Source organism: Perna viridis, chromosome 12 (genome assembly GCF_037379345.1).
Source record: "Perna viridis isolate PV_CMFRI_1.1 ecotype Kerala chromosome 12, ASM3737934v1, whole genome shotgun sequence".
Taxonomy (NCBI): domain Eukaryota; kingdom Metazoa; phylum Mollusca; class Bivalvia; order Mytilida; family Mytilidae; genus Perna; species Perna viridis.
Genome location: NC_142456.1, coordinates 2,592,912 through 2,613,135, shown reverse-complemented (window position 1 = coordinate 2,613,135; position 20,224 = coordinate 2,592,912). Strand labels below are relative to the sequence as shown.

The following is a 20,224-nucleotide window of genomic DNA, read 5'->3' as shown; positions in this document are numbered from 1 at the left end:
TTGGTATCCACAGTTACTGGAGCATCTGAAAGCTCCTCCAATTCAGTTACCAATTCAAGAAAATGTACTGAATCAACGACCAAGGACAAAGATATATCATCTCAATCCTCAAATGTTAAATCTGACAGCATGGGTCCTCTCCACTGAAACTTTGAAACAAAAGATTTTTCTAATTCAGCTGGAAAGTTGCTCACATTATCATGGCAGAAAGGCACTCAGTGAGACTATGTTAAACAAGAGGCTCATAGAAGCCTGAATCGCTCACCTTGTTAAAGTTTTTCTTTCAAGGGCAATAAATTCAACAAGGAGTTGTCCAACAATTTTGACCCAAGAAGACTTTGGTAGGACTATCATAAGGATCATTTCAGTGATAGAAAGTTTCTTTCTTTTATAGTTTTAAAGATATCTTACAGGAATCACCTGACAACTTTGATCCTTGAAAACTTTTGAAAGCCTTATAATAAGGGTCATTTCAGCTACAGAAATATTTTTGCTAAACTTAACGGTTTTGGAGATACTTGTGAAAAACTACTGTCTGACCCATTTGTTCTATTTTTGGTAAAAAAGGGCAATAACTCAAACATGGCTTCACATATAAAAGTGAAAATTTGACCACAGATAGACCTCATCCTGAACACTTTTACCCTATGTCAGAGTTTTGGAGATTTATGCAAAAAAACTACTGTCTGACCGCTATGTTCTATTTTTAATAACAGCGGCCATGTTTTTCAACGGATCAAAAATCCCCACACCAGTTCTATTCAAGATATCCCAAGGAACATTCAAACTAAGTTTGGTTCCAATTGGTCAAGTGGTGTCAGAGGAGAAGAGTTTTTAAAAATTGTTAACGACGACGGACGCCAAGTGATGACAATAGCTCACCAACCACTTCTAATCTCGAAGTAAATATCATCGTAGCAGAATAAAACGTACACTTGACCTGTAACTTAATAATCATTGTGAACTTATATACCAAAACTCATGTCATAATCTGCAAGCGTTTAGAAAAAAAAAGGCTGAAAAACAGATATTTCTGTGACTTTAGCTAAGTTCAAGGCCCGTAATTTTGGTAAAACTTGTCCTATGAACTATGAACTTGTCCTGTAACTTATCATGTTGTATTTCTGTACTAAAAATCAATATCTGCAAGTCTGGAAAACTGTTATTCTTGTGAATTTTGCTAAGTTCAAGGCCCCTTATTTTCGGTAAAAATCATCGGAACGGAATGAAAGTTAACTTGACCTGTAACTTATCAAGGTGTACTTATAAACAAAAAATCATGACAATATCTGCAAGCGTTTAGAAAAAAAGTCCAGAAAACTGTTATTTCTGTGAATTTTGCTAAGTTTATGGCCCCTAATTTTGGTAAAATCATCAGAGCAGAACAAAACATTAACTTGACCTGTAATTTATCAAGACATGATTTATATACCAAAAATCATGTCTATGTCCGGAAAAGTTTTTTTCCTGTGAATTTTGCTAAGTTCAAGGCCTGTAATTTTGGTAAAAACAATCAGAGTGGAACGAAAGTTTAACTTGACATATAGCTTGTCATGGTGAACTTATAAACAAAAAATCATGTCAATATCTGAAAACGTTTTGGAAAAAAAGTCCGGAAAACTGTTATTTCTGTGAATTTTGCTAAGTTCAAGGCCCGTAATTTTGGCAAAAATCATCAGAGTGGAACAAAACGTGAACTTGACCAGTACTTATCATGGTGAATTTATATACCAAAAATCATGTCAATGTCAAGAAAACGTTTTTTTCTGTGAATTTGCTAAGTTCAAGGCCCATAATTATGGTAAAAATCATCAGAGCGGAACAAAAGTTTAACTTGATTATAACTTGTCATGGTGAACTTATAAACAAAAAATCATGTCAATATCTGCAAGTGTTTAGAAAAAAAGTCTGGAAAACTGTTATTTCTGTGAATTTTGCTAAGTTCAAGGCCCGTAATTTTGGCAAAAATCATCAGAGTGGAACAAAATGTGAACTTGACCAGTACTAATCATGGTGAATTTATATACCAAAAATCATGTAAAAGGGTTTCAAAAAAGGTCCGGAAAACTTTTTTTTCTGTGAATATTGCTAAGTTCATGCCCTGTAATTTTGGTAAAAATCATTGAAGTGGAACAACTACAAACTTGTCCTGTAACTTATCATAGTGAACTTATATACCAAAAATAATGTCAATATCTGCAAGCGTTTAGAAAAGAAGTCTCTAAAACTTTTTTTTCTGTGAATTTTGCTAAGTTCAAGGCCTGTAATTTCGGTAAAAATCATCAGAGCCAAACAAAAGTTGAATTTGTCCTGTAACTTATCATGGTGAACTTATATACCAAAAATCATGTCAATGCAAGCATTTAGAAAAGAAATCTGGAAAACTGATGATGGACTGACAGACAGACTGACGGGTCAAAAACATTATACCCTTCGCAACTTTGTTGCGTGGGGTATAATAAATGATCATTAATATATTTTTCAGTGTAAACAGTTATTGTTTTTAACCTGGTGGAAGTGTTTTAATTGTACAGAATTTTAAAGAAAGTGGATGTTTCGTTTTCTTTGAAAAAGAAATTTATCCAACCTCCTGGAGAATATTGCTTATAAATCCATAAGTATATATTTATTCTATTGTTAATGCACAAAATTAATACAAAATCTCTTCCTTAGATTCAAAAATTTTCATGTTCACTATTTTCACAGTGCACATATAAGTGTTAATAAAAAGCTTTGTTGAGCACAGTGTGATATGACCACACTGGTAGAACCCTGAAGAGTTGGGGCAAGTGTTTAAGCATAGGGACTTACAAATCATTATGGACACAATAACTGGTTTGGATACTATGTTCCACAAAATTTGAAATCCAAATAAAAAGTCAGACTAAAAATAAAAAAAAGTCCAGTTTTTGGAGTGTGGTACCTTTGACCCCTTGTAAGTCAGAACCATAAGCAATATCTGAAATTTGATTGATAAACACAGGCAGGAACTTTCTTATGAAATTGAATAATCGAAAAATTTGAAATTAGACCAAAAATAAACAACTTAACGGTTTAGAGGCTATATGCAAAAAAAAAAAAAAAAGATGTGCCTGACCCCTTTGTTCTATTTTTAGTAATGAAGGCAATGTTTTTGACAAATCAATAATCCCCACATTAGTTCTATGCAGGATACCCCAGGAAACATTCATACTAAGGTTTAAGTTCCAATTGGTCAAGTAGTGTTAGAGGAGAGTTTTGAAAAATGGTTAATGACAACACTGATAGACAAGGTAGACAATGAAGGTGGACGCCAAGTGATGGCAAGATGGCTAGGTCAGGCCAGGTGAGCTAATAAACAAATGGATCCCAGGAGAATTGCTCACCTGGTTAAATTTTGCCTTTTGAGGGCAATAAATTTAACAAGACATTGTACAACAATTTTGACTCAAGGAGACTTTGGTAGGAGTTATCATAAGGATCATTTCAGCAGTTGAAAGTTTCTTTCTATCAGTTTTCAAGACATTAGCTGAAAACTGCAAAAAATATCCATCCTGTTTCACCTTTCAAGGGCAACTACTCTTACAAGGAGCCATCTAACACTTCTGTAGGCCTTAGAATAAGGTCATTTCAGCAATTGAAAGAATTTGGCTAAACCTAACAATTTTTTAGATGTAATATGCAAACACTACTGTCTGACCCCTATGTTCTATTTTTAGTAATGGCAGTCATGTTCCATTGGTCAAGTAGTCTCACAGAAGATTTTTAAAAGAAATAATATAAACAGCCAATAAATGTTCAAAAAGGGCAATAACACCAACATGGCTTAGGTCTCACTAACCACTTCTGGGTCAAATGGCCATCCCCCTATGTAGTACCAAATATGTAGTACCAAAAACACACTGAACCTAGAAATATGCATTGTAAGTGCATTATTTGTGTGTATTCTGATCAAAAGTAGTCAAAATAGAGCTGAGAATGTGTACTTTAAAATCATATTTGCAATTTACTAAAATTTACTAATTTACAAAAGTGTATGAATATTGTTTACATGTGTGAGTAATTTACCTCCATGCTGTCAGTTAGCAGAAAAGGTAAAAATGTGGATTTTCAGTATTTTTTATTTATTAGTATTTATTTTTTAAGTAAATTTTGTGAAGAATTTATAAGGTCATCATACCATTAGAATAATGATTTTGAAAGCCTTATTTTCCAAGCTTGGCAATGGTATGCAACTTCAAGGTGTCATTTGTCCTAGGAATTCACAGTGAAACATTGAAAATTACTTGTTGAACATGTAAAGTAATGGATACATTAGAAGTGGTTGGTGAGACATAACCAATTAAAAAGAAAATTTGACCAGAGATAGTTCTAATCATGCTGAACAATTTGACTTTGTAAAAATGTGGCTTAACCTAACTGTTTTGGAGATATCTGCAAAAAACTACTGTCTGGACCCTATGTTCTATTGTTAGTAATGGTGGCCATGTTTTTCGAGGGGTCAAAAATCCTCACATCAATTCTATGCAGGATACCCCAAGGAACATGTTTGGTTCAAATTGGTCAAGTAATGTCAGAGAATATTTTTGAAACAAGAGGCTCCCAGGAGCCTGAATTGCTCACCAGGTTGAACTTTGCCTTCCAAAGGCACTAAATTTAACAAGAAGTTGTCGAACAATTTTGACTCAAGATGTCTTTGGTAGGACTTATCATAAGATTTTCTCAAGGATTGAAAGTTCCATTTAATCTTTCATAGTTTTCAAGATATTGACTGAAAACTGTTAAAAAAGAGGTCATTTTACCCCTTTCAAGAGCAATAACTTTTACAAGTAGTCATCTGACAACTTTTATCACTGAAGACTTTTGTAGTCCTAATAATATGGATCATTTCAGCTATTGAAAGAATTTAGCTAAACCTAACGGATTTGGAGATATATATATGCAAAGAACTATTGTCTGACCCCTATGTTCTAGTTTTATTAATGGCTGCCATGTTTTTCGATGAATCAAAAATCCACACATCAGTTCTATGCAGGATACCCCAAGGAACATTCATAAAGTTTGATTTCAAATGGTCAAGTAGTGTTAGAGCAGAAGATTTTTGAAAGAAATAACATTAAAAATGGCAAAACTCATTGGAAAAGGGCAATAACTCGAACATGGCTTAACAGATTAACACCAAAATTTGACCAGTGATAGATCTCATCATGCTAAACACTTTTACCCATGTCAGAATTTAGCTAAACCTAACAGTTTAGGAGATATATGTGAAAAACTATTGTCTGACCCCTATGTTCTCTTTTTAGTAATGGCGGCCATGTTTTTCGACAAATCAAAAATCCCCACGACAATTGTATACAGAATACCCAAAAAAACATTCATACCATGTTTGGTTTCAATTGGTCAAGTAGTGTCAGAGGAGAAGATTTTTGAAAGACATAACATTAAAATTGGCAAAACTCATTGGAAAAGGGCAATAACTCGAACATGGCTAAACAGATTAACACCAAAATTTGACCAGAGATAGATCTCATCATGCCAAACACTTTTACCCATTTCAGAATTTAACTAAACCTAACAGTTTAGGAGATATATGTGAAAAACTACTGTCTGACTACTGTGTTCTCTTTTTAGTAATGGCGGTCATGTTTTTCAACGAATCAAAAATCCCCAAATCAGTACTATGCAGGATACCCCAAGAAACATTCATACCATGCTTTGTTTCAGTTGGTCAAGTAGTTTCAGAGGAGAAGAGTTTTGTATAATTGTTAACGACAACGACGGACGTCAAGTGATGGCAATAGCTCACATGGCCATTGGCCAGGTGAGCTAAAAAATTGTTAACGATGACGATGACAAGGACGTAAGCCAAGTGATAGCAATAGCTCACATGGCCTTCTGTAAGGAGGGCTAATAAAAGATAGAAAGGAAAATAAACGTTCTACATAGGCTTTAATATAATACCTAACTGTTTTTTGCCCCTTATTCTAAAATGGTAGGGCCACAAACTCCAAATTAAATGGGAACCTTCTTTAGGCGATTATCTGTAATAAAATTATATCAAAATTTCATAGCAACTGGTCAACCACAAGTCAAGTTATCGCCTGAAAACCAAGTGCCTCTGGATGACAAAAACATGGACTACAACAAAGACAATGACATGGACAGCACTTGACCAATATAGAACTGCAAATTTTTTGAGATTGTATAAAAAATAATACTCTCAATACAGAATCTACAAAACAAATATGTTTAAAGTAACAACAGAAAAGTTGGCAGTCATGTATGTGAATGTGCATGAAAGAAGACACAGCTAAAGGAGTTTCGATGAAATTTAATAGGAAGGTAAGGCATCATATGTACATGAAAAAATGTACTGTGATTACTGTCCAAGGTCTGCAAATGGAGGTAATTTAATCTCAGTTTCCACTATAAAGATGACGTAATATCTTTAAACAATCCTTATTCCCGGTATACGATACATCGCATGAACCCCAAAGAACTTGAGATAAAGGATACAACAGACATTGTGAAGTCATGCAGCATCATATCTTGACCTACACTTAGTTAGAGATCGATGGTAAAGGAAAACTACTGACCAAACTTTACGATAATGGTGATGACTTTTCATACAGAATTTTCTGTCATCTGTGACAACATCCCTTCAGCACCTGTGTATGGAGTTTTCATATTACAACTCATACATTATGCCAGAGCTTGCTGAAATTATGCAGACTTTTTGTATCGCCATAGAATTCTAACAAATAGGCTTCTGGAACAGGGTTATGTTGCTACAAGATTGAATTCATCATTACAGAAGTTTTATGGTCGTCATCATGAACTCGTGGATCATTATGGTGTATCCATCAACACCATGAAAACTGATTTATTCAATGTGTCATAGTTTTCTTTTCCTCTTTCGATTACCCTGGAATTGACTTTTTATGAGCAACTCGGCGGGTGTTTCTAGAAAAGCAGAGGACGCTTACCTTACTGGTGCACTAGGTCCATGCTCCCAGTTTTTAGTGGAGTCTGAGTTGCTCTTTGCTTTTGTTACTTTGTATGTATGAATTTAGTAACTTTATGTTCTTTGTTGTGTATGTCTGTTTCCCATGTCTGGTCTTTTTCCCTGGATTACATTCTTTTGATTACCGATATAACCTTGGTTCCCTTGATTATTCTTTAAAATGTTTTAAGTTTATTTTAAGCAGAACATAGCTTTAATTCATGCAAAAATGTTGGCTGATTTCACCTTCTGCTGCAAATATGAATTCTAGATAAACTATTTTTGAAACCAACAATTTGGACACAGGATGTATAGATGGAATACACAATAATGGAAGTACAGGATGTACAAAAATGTCTGCAATGACCTTTAGAAGTATAAAAAATAGACTTACCTCTACCTTCAGAGAAGTTCAGAATTAGCCTTGCCTCAGGAGCACAAGATAGATTGCATTTTTCCTTTTCGGCCAAGACAATCTTTAAACCAAGATCCCGATGAACTTGTACAATGCAAGTTGGTGGGAAGTCTAAAATAAAACAGGAGTTTTCATGTGATGTCATGCTTATTATTGTATTTGCATATCCAACTTGTTCCAAATACACTATTTACAAGGAAAGTAGATTTTGCCAGAACTAAAAGTCATAGTTAAAATTTTACCAATCATGTCAAACCAATGTTCTAACTAGCAGCTCATAAATCTGCTTTTTACACAAGCACAATTATTTCACATGATTTTCACCTGAATTGAGCAATTTAACTTTGTGATCGAGTTCAAGTGAAATGCAGGTGAATCAATCCTTCATGTGAAATTCATGTGACTTGTTCACATGAAAGAGTAATCAAGGGAACCAAGGTTATAGCGGTAATCAAAAGAATGTAATCCAGGGATAAAGACCAGACATGGAAAACAGACATACACAGCAAAGAACATAAAGTAACTAAAATCATACATACAAAGTAACAAAAGCAAATGAGCAACTCAGACACCACTAAAAACTGGGAGCATGGACCAGGTGCACTGGTAGGGTAAGCGTCCTCTGCTTTTCTAGAAACATCTACCGAGTTGCTCATAAAAAGTCAAGTCCGGGGGAGACAAACGAAGAAAGGAAAACTATGACCCGTTGAATAAATCAGTTTTCATGGTGCAGATGGATACACCATAACGATCCACGAGTTCATGATGACGACCATAAAACTTCTGTAGTGATGACTTCAATCTTGTAGCAACTTAACCCTGTTCCAGAAGCCTATTTGTTAGAGTTCTAGCGCGTTACAAAAATCTGCATAGTTTCAGCAAGCTCTGGCATAACGTATGAGTTGTGATATGAACACTCCATACGCAGGTGCCAAAGAGATGTTGCCACAGATGAAAGGAAAATCGACAATTCTGAATGAAAAGTCTTCATGAAAATTGTGTTAAGTGAATTTCACACGCAAATTATGTTAATTGCATGTGAAGATCACATGAATTTCACATTTTGAGATAAATGACAATTTGTTTTACCCCTGAACAAAAGCCAGAATTTTGGACCCTTTGGCATCTTTTAACTCAAAATATATGAGAAATACATATATATGTAATTAGATTGTAAACACAAGCAGGGATTTCATGATGAATCTATATAAAAAAAATTAAAAGTGGACAAAGAATAGTAAAAATTCTTGCCAAGTGTGGACACAATATTGCCTCTTATAACATGAAATCTGTCATAGGTGCAACACTCATTGTACAAATTTTTAACATTTTGTAGAAATTTTATTAATCAATTTTCATTCCTCTTGTCTATATTATTTTTGTAAGCAATTAAGGACTTAGACCTGAGATAAATATGTCAAATGTCACAGATGGATTAAAGTTACTCTCTTTTAATTATTATTGTTCAATTGCTGAATCAGAGTGATAAATGTTTCTCATCTTTCATTTAATTAATATCTCATAATTAGCTTTTGGCATATTTCAAACAAATGTTAATATTGCTCAACTACATACCAGTCTTGAGCAATTGTCAGTTTTGGACCATAAATAGACTGAAGAAAGTAAATGAATAAAATGATAGGGTAAAATATAGAATAGAGTTAAAAACAGTAACAGTGAAGTTAACAACAGTACAGAAGGAATACAATAGAACCTACAGAGTCATCTAGTTCCAGTCAATCCGATCATCCATAACCAGCCATCCATAAACAGTTCTGATTCATTGGACTTTCAAGGAACAGATTCCAGTACTCGCTGGATCAGAACGTAACCTTCTGGACTTTATCAAATTCATTCAGATTTGGATTTAGTGAATTTGGACATTATTAAAATTTGAAAATTAACATTATAGAACCAGAAACTGACAACCTTAATAGTGCATTTTATATTTTGGTTACTTTTGGCTATTAAATTGTTGACACTTTATTTGTACTTATTTTGCCACAGATCAGTAAAAGAGTCTTTACCAAAACACATATCCCGAGTCACTGGAGCCAAGCATACAGAGTTAATTCCCCTAAACTCATGCTCAACTGGCTCTTGGTGACAGACATCTGAAATCTGATTGAAAATGCTGGCAGGGATTTATAAAAAAAAATTTCAAAATCGCACCAAATATAAAAGATGATTTTTTTAAGGGCATAACCCCCTTAGCTTTGGCCCCTTTTAATTTCATAACTGTAAAAGTTATCAAAAATCTAATTGAAAAACACAAGTCGGGATTCAAAATCAGATCAGAAATAAAGAAACCATCGTCAAGAAATCAAAAAGAAATACTGACTAATGGCCATATATTTTTACATGGCTCAAGTCACAACCCCAAAATTAAATACCAGTCTTTTCTTTGTGGTATGGCACCTTGCAATACAATTACAAAAAAAAATCATTCACAAATAATTAAGTTATTGTCTAGTTATCAGGCCCCATTTTTGGCCCCCAAATCTAAAAAGTCTTTACCCCAAAAATCAATCCAAGTCTGACCATTGTGGTATAGAATGTTGTGGAACAATTCCATAGACATTCTTATGCTTTTATTGGAGTATATATATAATAAAATTCCACGAAAATATGTTTTAGGCATCTTTTTGGCACCTTATTATGCAACCGTTGGAACCATAACCCCAAAAAGCTATACCAACCTTCCTTTTGCGGTTTTGATCATTATTATAAACTTTTATACAGATCAATCCACTTATACTCATTTTATCCACAGAAAACCAAGTGTCTATAGTCCATGGGCTGGGAGGGTCCACCATGCACCCCCCCCACTCATCAACTTCATCGTGATTTTTAGGTACCTTTATACCTCCAATTACCAAATCAGTTTATAACCAAAGAATATGCTCAGATTCTTTTTCAGTATAAGCTTATATTTGTACCCCATTGGGTAAAAAAACCAAGATTTTGTGACTCAATAATTTGAGCGTCAAAGCCTTCCTGGAATAGCATGTGTGAACAAACTAAACAAATTTAGACATTATCCTGTAGCCCAATATCTCACCTTTACATTGATACCAAGAAATTTGCAAAAAGAATTAGGGTTTTGGGGTAAAATGAAAAAAAATGTACCCCTACCTGCCGAAAAATCGCTTAAATTGACATATTTTTCAATGTCAAAATCCCTAGAGTATTAATGCTTCAGTAAAAAATGGCTTATTTGGTATTTTCTGTTTAGTATTATCACAATTTATACTTCTGGGATTCTTTTGATGATTTTTGGCTATTTTCATAGAATTTTTCAAAAAATGTGAAAAATGGGATTTTCGATTTTTCGTTCAAAAGTCACATAAATTCGACTCTACAAGTTATTACTTGACTAAAACGTGTCTAATTTGATATTAGATAATTTAATTTCCTACAGAAAAAAAAACAATCAAAGACTACTTTTCAAGAAAGATTTTTAAAAAAAATGTGGAAAATATTACCCCTACCCCTAGGAATCTGGTCTCAGTATCACACAGAATTCTCATTCACAGCATACTGATATTGTGGAACACATATTTTAGGCATTCATAATTAAGATAATGATGTTCCCAATATATTTGATCAATTCAGACACTTAGATTTTCCTTTTAGGATGACAATTAATATAAAATCGGAAAAAGGGGAATTTTCAGAATTTCAGAATTTCTTCTATACCACCTGATATTGTTTTTTTTTTTCAGATTACACTGTAGTTTAAAGAAGCTTTTGTGTGATACGGTTCATTACTATAGTGACTTAGCTTCGAAATTAGCCAAAGTAATAAATATTTGAACTTTTCCAAGTCCAAATAGGTGAAAAATTGCCACCCCTATCCATGAAAAAAGTACCTCAACATGAACCCAAATGTTAATTCTTACCACAATATCGATGTAAAAAAAAACAAGTTGGATTCTAATGTTTCAATCATTGATGTATACAACATATCTGCTCATTTTAGGTGCAAATTTATCAGTTTCAATATGACAATAATAAGTTTTTCATAAGAAAAGGAATTTTCGGATTTTCATATTTTTTTCCATTTCAACGTTAATTTGCATATGTTTTCAAGTATCCTACTTCAAACTAGTTTTTGCATATACAAACACAGCTATGTAGCATGAAAGCATTTTAATAAGCCAAGGCAATGCATACTTTAACGTATTCTAAGCCGTATAGCCCAAATAATGATACCCCATACCCACTAACTTTTCTGTGAAAAACCAAGAATTTGTATGTGGTAGATTAGCATTTTTTAAATGGTGTTGGATACATGTATGCCAATCATTCATCCCAGTTGCTTCTTTGAAACCTTATATGTATAAAAATAATGATAGCAAACAAAATCAAATCATGTTAAAACTGTGATATTCATTAAAAACTATATATATACAATTTACGTACTAAAATGCGTGATAATCTCTTTTATTCTTAAACTTCCCTTTTTGAATATTTCGTCTTCTTCAAGACAATAAAAAAACATAATTTTGACAATGTGATTGATACAAGAAGATCTCCATAATAAAAGCCAGACATACATTGCATACAGTTTGTGTATGCTATAAACGATCATTTTCGTTCACATTTGGGGCAGATTTTAGTGGGTAATTGTACCATTTTTTCGTCCTGGAATACGTTTAATTGTCCATTGCCTTGGCTTATTAGAAGGATAAGATGGTACATAAACGTGTTTGAATATACAAAAGCTTGTTTGAAGTAGGGTAAGTGAAAAACATTGCCCGTTGCAGTGAAACAGAAGAAAATATGAAAATCCGAAAATTCCCCGTTTTATGAAAAACTCATTATTGTCACATTGAAACTGAAAATAACTCCCCTGAAATGAGTAGATATGTTGAATACATCATTAATTTAAACAATTGTACCTAACATGTCTTTTTTTTCATCAATTATGTGCTAAAAATTAACATCTCATATTTAGGTATTCTTTTCATGGGTGGGGTGGCAATTTTTCACCTAATTGGACTTGGAAAAGTTCAAACATTTATTGCTTGGACTCATTACAAAGCTAAGACACTATATAATTGTAATTAAATATACAAAAGCTTATTTGAAGTACAATTTTTGAAAAAAAAAAAAGCCAGTTATAGGTGAAATGGAAGGAAAAATGAATGTCCGAAAATTCCCTTTTTTATGAAAAAACTCATTGTCATACTGAAACTGAAAAATATGTGCCTGAAATGATAAGATATGTCTTTTGTACAACATTTACATATCAATAAGTAACATTTGGGTTCATGTTGAGGCATCTTTTTTCATTGGTAGGGATGGCAATGTTTCACCTCACTACAGTAATCAGATAAAAGGGAAATAATGGGTGACATAGAAGAAATTCTGATATTCTGAAAATTCCCCTTTTTACGATTTTATAGTTATTGTAACCCCAAAAACGAAAACCTAAATGCCTTAATTGATCAGATATATTGGGAACACAATTATCTTAATTATGAATGCCTAAAACATGAGTTTTATGGTGTCAGTATGCTGTGAATAAGAATTCTGTTTGATACTGAAACCAGTTTTCTAGGGGTAGGGGTAATATTTTCAACATTTTTTGAAAATCCTTACTTGAAAATTAGTTTTTCCTGGTTTATTTCTGTAGAAAATTAAATTAACTATAGAGTGATACCAAATTTAAGACATTTTACTTGAACAATAAATAATAATAATAGTCGAATTTATGTGACTTTTGACGGAAAAGTCGAAAACCCCATTTTTCGCATTTTTTGAAAAATTCTGACTACAAAAATTGCCAAAAATCATCAAAAGAACCCCAAAAGTATGAATTGTGATAATACTAAACAGAAAATACCAAACAAACCATTTTTTACTGAAGCATTAATACTCTAGGGGTTTTTACATTGAAAAATATGTCAATTTAAGTGATTTTCGGTGGGGTAGGGGTATATTTTTTCCATTTAATCCCATAACCCTAAGTGCTACCACAATTTTCTAGGTACCAATGTAAAGCTGAGACATTTGGCTACATGATGATACATACATTTGTCTGTTTTCTTTGTTCTATAGTTCGAAGAATCAAAAAACTTAAAAAATGATTTTTTGCCTCAACAAGGTATAAAAATTAGCCAAAAATACAAAAATGCTTCAGTTAATTTTTTGGCGACAAAAATATTCTTAAATGGGAGGTATAAGGGTACTTGAAAATCATATTTTGGTTGATGATGGGGGAGTTTAAACGGGAGGTTATCTCAGCCAACGTACTACTATGGATGACGATGTTGACAGGGCAATACCAATATACAACCACAAATTTTTTGTGGTCTGATTTTGTTAGACATGTCCCAATTTCGGACCATTGAAACTTGAAAAATGGTTTAAGATGAGTCTTTTCGGCAAAAAAATGTAAAAAAGAGAAAATCTTATTAATGTGTTATATGATTTTTGGGGTGTCCTTTTTGGTGCGCCAAGCACTGTTTTGTTAAAGGATTTTCTGTATTTGTGGCCTCAACTTCATCTTTCCACAAACAGTTGAACATGGAAAAAAGAAGAGGAAAATATGTCAAGTACTTAAGAATTTATCATTTATAATATATCCCGTGCTTACAGTTTTTCAGTGATGGGTTTGCCTCCCTGGAAATGGCAGCTTTCTTCATTGATGCCTGTACATTCTTGAAAGCCTAAAATATAAATGCAATTCTTTTTAAAATGCTATGTAGGACACAGCTTAACATAACCTCAGAGATGAATCAAGTACAGTTTGGCATTTAAAGACAAAACATTCAAGATTGGAACAGTTCTAAATTTGGATTGTAATTAAATGTTTCAAATCAAATCAAATCAAATTTATTTAGGCAACATCAATCATAATTGCAATATAAAACAGATATCAGCAATTTAAAATCTATATCAAATACACATTATTCTATATAATAATATATACATGTATATATTCTTAAGTAATTCTTCAAAAGTACATTAGTTGCCTGGGATAATCCATAAAGCTCAATACTATTATCATAAAAATAAAAATTGAAAAAAACATGAATATAATTCATACTACACTCTGACTAATAACAAATGAATTTATCATCCTCATTATTAGGTGCAATTAATTGTAAATGTTGTTTTACTGCTTTACGAGGATTTCTCAGAAATATTATTAATAGAAATTGGCAAATCATACCATTATATACTGGCATTATATAAAAAACTATTATTGAAAGTTCATAAGAGTTGTGTGTCTTGTATCAGTATGATTCAGATGAAAACCTCTAATAAATAACTAGCAGCATTGCCATGAAAAACATTGAAAACATAGTAAGGTCTAAGCTGTTTCACTTTATTTTCAACAGAAAGAATATGAACACAGGATAATACATCACAGTTTATGCTAGCTCTAGGCCCCAGACCAAGAGCAAACCTGACAACTTTTATTTTGTAATACTTGTTGTTTCTTTGCCATCCCCTTCCCAATACTACTAAACAAAGGTGAAAAGGAATAATCAAAGTATCACTGTATTATTTGGCATTTCCTTGAGTAAACCTTCTGGACAATGTTTGTAATGATATAATCACAATTAAAATACTTGTCTATAGATACACTTAAATTTTTCACATAATCAGTAGATCTGATGACATGTCTGTAACATTTAAAATCTGATATAAGTTTATTCTTCTTTGATGGACCGAACCACATACATTCAGTTTTCCTAGATGGAGTGAAAGTTTATCATTGATAAGACAATCCGCACAACTTTCCAAAACATTCCTACACTACTCATCCAACTTAACATATATTTACATATTTTGTTCCATTTCACCATTTTCGTCAATTTTAAATCAGTAAGTTATTGTGCATTTACATTCAAAAGCTTTTATAAACAGACTATTTATTCTACAAAACAATTATACTAAAAAAAACCATATCAGCTTATAAAAAAAATGTCCTTAACTCAAAATTTTCAAAAACTAGACACTTTTATCAATTTGAATTTTCCCACCAATTTTACTTTGTTTAAATCACTGATCTTCACTTCCTGTTTATAAATGGTAAAATATTAATGATAGGATGGATAATTTGACTTATGAGCGTGTTAGAATGAAAATATTTTAACACATTTTATACTTCCATACACATTACTACAAGAAATAAATTCCCTACATGTAAATTTATTACTAAATATCTTTCAAGGTAAAAAAGGAGTCCCTAAAACCTTGAGTTGATATGAAGATCAGATCTTGGTTTTATTTCCATAAATAATAGAATATTATTCAGCTGATAAATTGCAAGAATCATATTTACCTGTTATAAGAAAGATATTGAATGATATAAAAGGAATTACAATTATTTTGAACTATATTTTTGAGTAGTGTTCAGAAATAGTAGGGAAGTTCCAGTGATAGACCAGTGACATACGGTAATTTGATCCTGAAGGATCAAAAACCCAAAAAATCTAAAGTTGATTATAAACACTCCTCTCAAGAATCTGAAACAATGCTTAGTATGCTGACAGGTCTATACTTGCTCACTTCTAAAGAGCTATTTTTCTTATAAAGTGGTTATACTTGTGCGTATTTCATGTTTTGTGTTAACGGTATAAGAGATACATGTATATGCGAAAAACTACTGTCTGACCCCTATCTTCTATTTTTAGTAACAGTGGCCATGTTTTTTGTCAGATCAAAAATCCCCACACCAGTTCAATGCACGATACCCCAAGGAACATTCATACCAAGTTCTGTTCCAATTGGTCAAATGGTGTCAGAGGAGAAGATTTTTGAAAGAAATAAATTAAAAATAGCAAAAAACAAAGTCGAAAAAGGGCAATATCTCCAACATGATTTAACATATAAACATGATAATTTGACCATAGATAGATCTCATCATGCAGAACACTTTTACCCTGTCAGAATTTGGCTTAACTTAACCGTTTTGAAGATATATGCAAAAAACTACAATCTGACCCCTATGTTCTATTTTTAGTAACAGCAGCCATCTTTTTTGATGGATAAAAAATCTAAACACATCTTTCGTGCAAGATATCCTAAGGAACATCTGTGCAAAGTTTCATATAATTCCTCTTAGTAGTTTCAGAGAAGATTTTTGAAATATTGTCAACTTACCATGACAGCCGACAGATGCCAAATGATGGCAATAGCTTACATGGCCTTCGGCTAGGTGGGCTAAAAATGACACTTTCAAGGGCCATAACTTCAAGAAAGGTCAACAGATTTTTATGAAATTTGCATCAATCATAGATATGGGAATACTGAACATTTTATCAATTTAAATTAATCATCAATCTGCTTTCATTTTTTAAATAACTTGTAAAAACTGATGAAGAAGTAAAAAATGACTTTCAAGGGCCATAACTCTGGAAGAGTATACAGATTTTTCTGAAATCTGTACCAAAAATACTTAACATTTCATCCATTACATTAATCATCAATCTACTTTTGTTCTCTAAACAATAGGCAAAAACTGCCAAAAGGTCAAAACTAGCAAATAAAGGGTAATAACTCCCAAATTACTAAATTACTTAAAGTTTCACGGGAAAAAGATCTCTTCAGGGCAAAGAGCTTTAGATTGTCAGTTTTCTTCTATCTGTTATAGTTTTTGAGATATGAACAAAAATATATGGTAATACTCCTACGTTCTATTTTTAGTAACTGCAACCATGTTTTTTGAGGAGGGACAATAAAGGACATATTTTTTGGGAGAAAACATGCTAAGAATGAATGTCACCTAGTTTTATCAAATTCTCTCAAGAGGTTTCTGAGGAGTTTTTTTTTAAATTAACTATGGACTATGTTGACAATGATGGACCCCAAGTGATGACAAAAGCTCATATGACATTATAAGGCTGGTGAGCTAAAAATGGGTCAAAGACAGAAATGGCCAAATAGTGTTTAACAGGAAGTAGATGTCTGACAATCCTGATATTGGATCCCATGATATCAGAGTTGGATAGCAAATATCAAGAAGCTATGATTAATAATTGCTGAGAAAGTGTTACGAAAATAATTTCCCCGTTGCCCACCAGACCAATATTCCCAACACAGAAAAAATTCCATGGCTATCATCTCTCTTAGCATACTCTACCTCAATAATGTCTTTATCACCAGGAAACAAAACTATTAGAACTTCTGATAAATTTGATGGCCTACATTCTTTTCTGAATTCCTCTACAGCTGATAACATGGTTCTAGCAACCAAGTAAGTTGGGTATCTCAAGTTTCCTGTTCCAAGTGCTGGTACTGCAATCCTCTTATATCTTTTGCATTCAGCTGCCATAAGACATCTTTTCAATGTTAACTTCAAAATCTAAAAAGAAAAAAAATATGACACTATACTTAACAGAAAATACCAAATCAGCCCATTTTTACTGAAGCATAAAAGCTATTAGGGTTTTGACATCTAAAAAGTTTCCTGTTCCAAGTGCTGGTACTGCAATCCTCTTATATCTTTTGCATTCAGCTGCCATAAGACATCTTTTCAATGTTAACTTCAAAATCTAAAAAGAAAAAAATTATGACACTGTACTTAACAGAAAATACCAAATCAGCCCATTTTTACTGAAGCATAAAAGCTATTAGGGTTTTGACATCTAAAAATGTGTCAATTTAAGCAATTTTTCACTGAAGACATGTACATATCTTAAATTTCATTCAAACCCTTTTCAGCCCTTAATTCCTAAATCCTAGATTTATGTAGTTATAATTCTATAAAATGCTTGTATTTGGCCCCCTCCCCCATTCCAAACAGTATGGGCCATAACCCCTAAAATCATAACCAATCTTCCTTTTGTAATCTGAAACCTTGTTGTAAAATTACCAACCACAATATCAACAACTTAGATATTTCTTTTGAAAAAATTATCAGCCCACTATTGAAATTTAAAGTGCTTGCAACCATACATTTTGTAAAATATGTTATTTTATATATGTGTCACAGTCACCCACATGTACATGATACTGACAATATTAACATTTGCACAAAAATGTAAGATCAAAATGAAAATTTTTAAAAGTGTTCACACTCATACAGTTTGTAAGAATATATCCTTTTGAAGAATTTGGAATGAAATATATGTGTCACAGCTATCCACATGATATTAATATTGACAATTTTAACATTTTATATAATTTCAGACCATCATGGAAATTCAAAACATTTGCAGTCATAAATTTTGTGAAAATATATCGTTTGAAGAATTTGGAATAAAATGTACATATTACATGTCACAGCTACCCACATAATATAGTATTGACAATTTAAACATTGTCAACATGTATTAATTCAGATCTATGACAGGTGAGTGTTTGAGAGATGAGTACTGACTGATAGAAAATGAGTCTTGTGTGAATGATCAATGAGCAATTGAATATTGAGTGGTTGAGTGCTATATTGGGAATGTTGTATGATATAGGGACTGTATGCTATGCCAGCTATGTATAATTGAGACAAAATTCCAGATATTTCTGACAAAGATATCCAGTTCAGCATCAACTATCAAGAAATTCTGTAGGATAAAAATTTCAAACACTCACACCTAAGGTACAATCATATCAATTTTCATTAAATTCTGTCCACATAATAACATTAACAAGAGGCTACCAGGAGCCTGAATGGCTCAGCCAGCACTCCACAGTTTAGTTTAGTTTCGCACTTTTGGCTAGGGATGAAAAATGACATAAATGTAAAGCGGTGGTTGCTACAGTGATTAAAAATGAAGAATCTATTGTTGATAAAACATTTTCTGAAAAAAGGGGACTTTTAAAAGTATTTTGCAATGTTTTATTTATTTTCAATGTTGAAGGGACTTTTTTTCAATGACAATTTGACTTTATTGTGAAAGTGAAAGTAAATCAATTTTTTACCATGCTAAATTTAATAAGTGGATTACAAAGTGAAATAGCTCAACATCTAACCGGCGATGCCCATATGAGGAAGGGGTTTTTGAAGGGAAAAGTTTGAACAGTTTCAGGGATTGAAATAAAAATTTCAGATATTTTGCGGGAAATTTGATATTTTTAAACCTGATTTTATGAACTTTTTTGCAAATTTTCGCATATGTTTGCATGGTTTCTATGGTAACCCTATATGCTGTGAGTAATTTTTTTCCAGAAAATTTTTACTGCATCCTGAAGGCCTTGGCTTGAGCTATTTCTAGATATATAGATTTACAGATGCTTGACAATTTTTTAAAGTGATAAATGTTACAAAGCATCAGATTACAAGACCAAAATTAGGCAGTTCTACAATACTGTGGAGTGCTGGCTCACCTTGTTAAATGTCTGCCTTTAAAGGGCATTAACTTTAACGAGGAGTTATCTGACAATTTTGACTCACAAAGACTTTAGGTAGGACTTATCAAAAGGATCATTTCAGCAATTATAAGTTTTGTTCTATTTATCATAGTTTTAAAGATATTGACTGAAAACTTTTTAAAAAATCTTATTTTTCACCTTTCAAGGCAAATAACGCTTACAAAAAGTTATCTGACAACTTTGATCCCTGGAGACTTTTGTAGGCCTTATAATAAGGATCATTTCAGCCATTGAAAGAATCTGGCTAAACTTAAAGGTTTTAGAGATACAGTCAAACCTGTATTAAGCAGTCACCTCTGGGGAATACTCAGTGACCTTTATAGAGAGGTGACCTTTGGAATAAGGTTACAAATTGTGATGTAGGAAGACTTTGATGTCAGCATATAATCCCATATTCCTTTAAATTGTTCTACCTTTGATTGTCATAATATTACATGTATTTATCTTGAATTTTCAGATGTAGATTCATTTATTTAAATATATTTTCATTCAAA

General features: G+C 32.5%; 1 protein-coding gene across 1 annotated transcript in view; it reads right to left on the bottom strand.

Annotated features, from left to right (window-relative positions):
• Positions 1 to 20,224, bottom strand: part of LOC148600763 (uncharacterized) — a 137,668-nt gene that overhangs the window by 57,352 nt on the left and 60,092 nt on the right. Inside the window, exons 10-12 of the mRNA XM_088554975.1 lie at positions 17,503 to 17,724; positions 14,005 to 14,077; positions 7,380 to 7,511 (exon numbers count right to left, since the gene is read on the bottom strand). Of these exons, the coding sequence (XP_088411101.1) occupies positions 7,380 to 7,511; positions 14,005 to 14,077; positions 17,503 to 17,724 (427 nt within the window). The remainder of the gene's footprint in view (positions 1 to 7,379; positions 7,512 to 14,004; positions 14,078 to 17,502; positions 17,725 to 20,224) is intronic.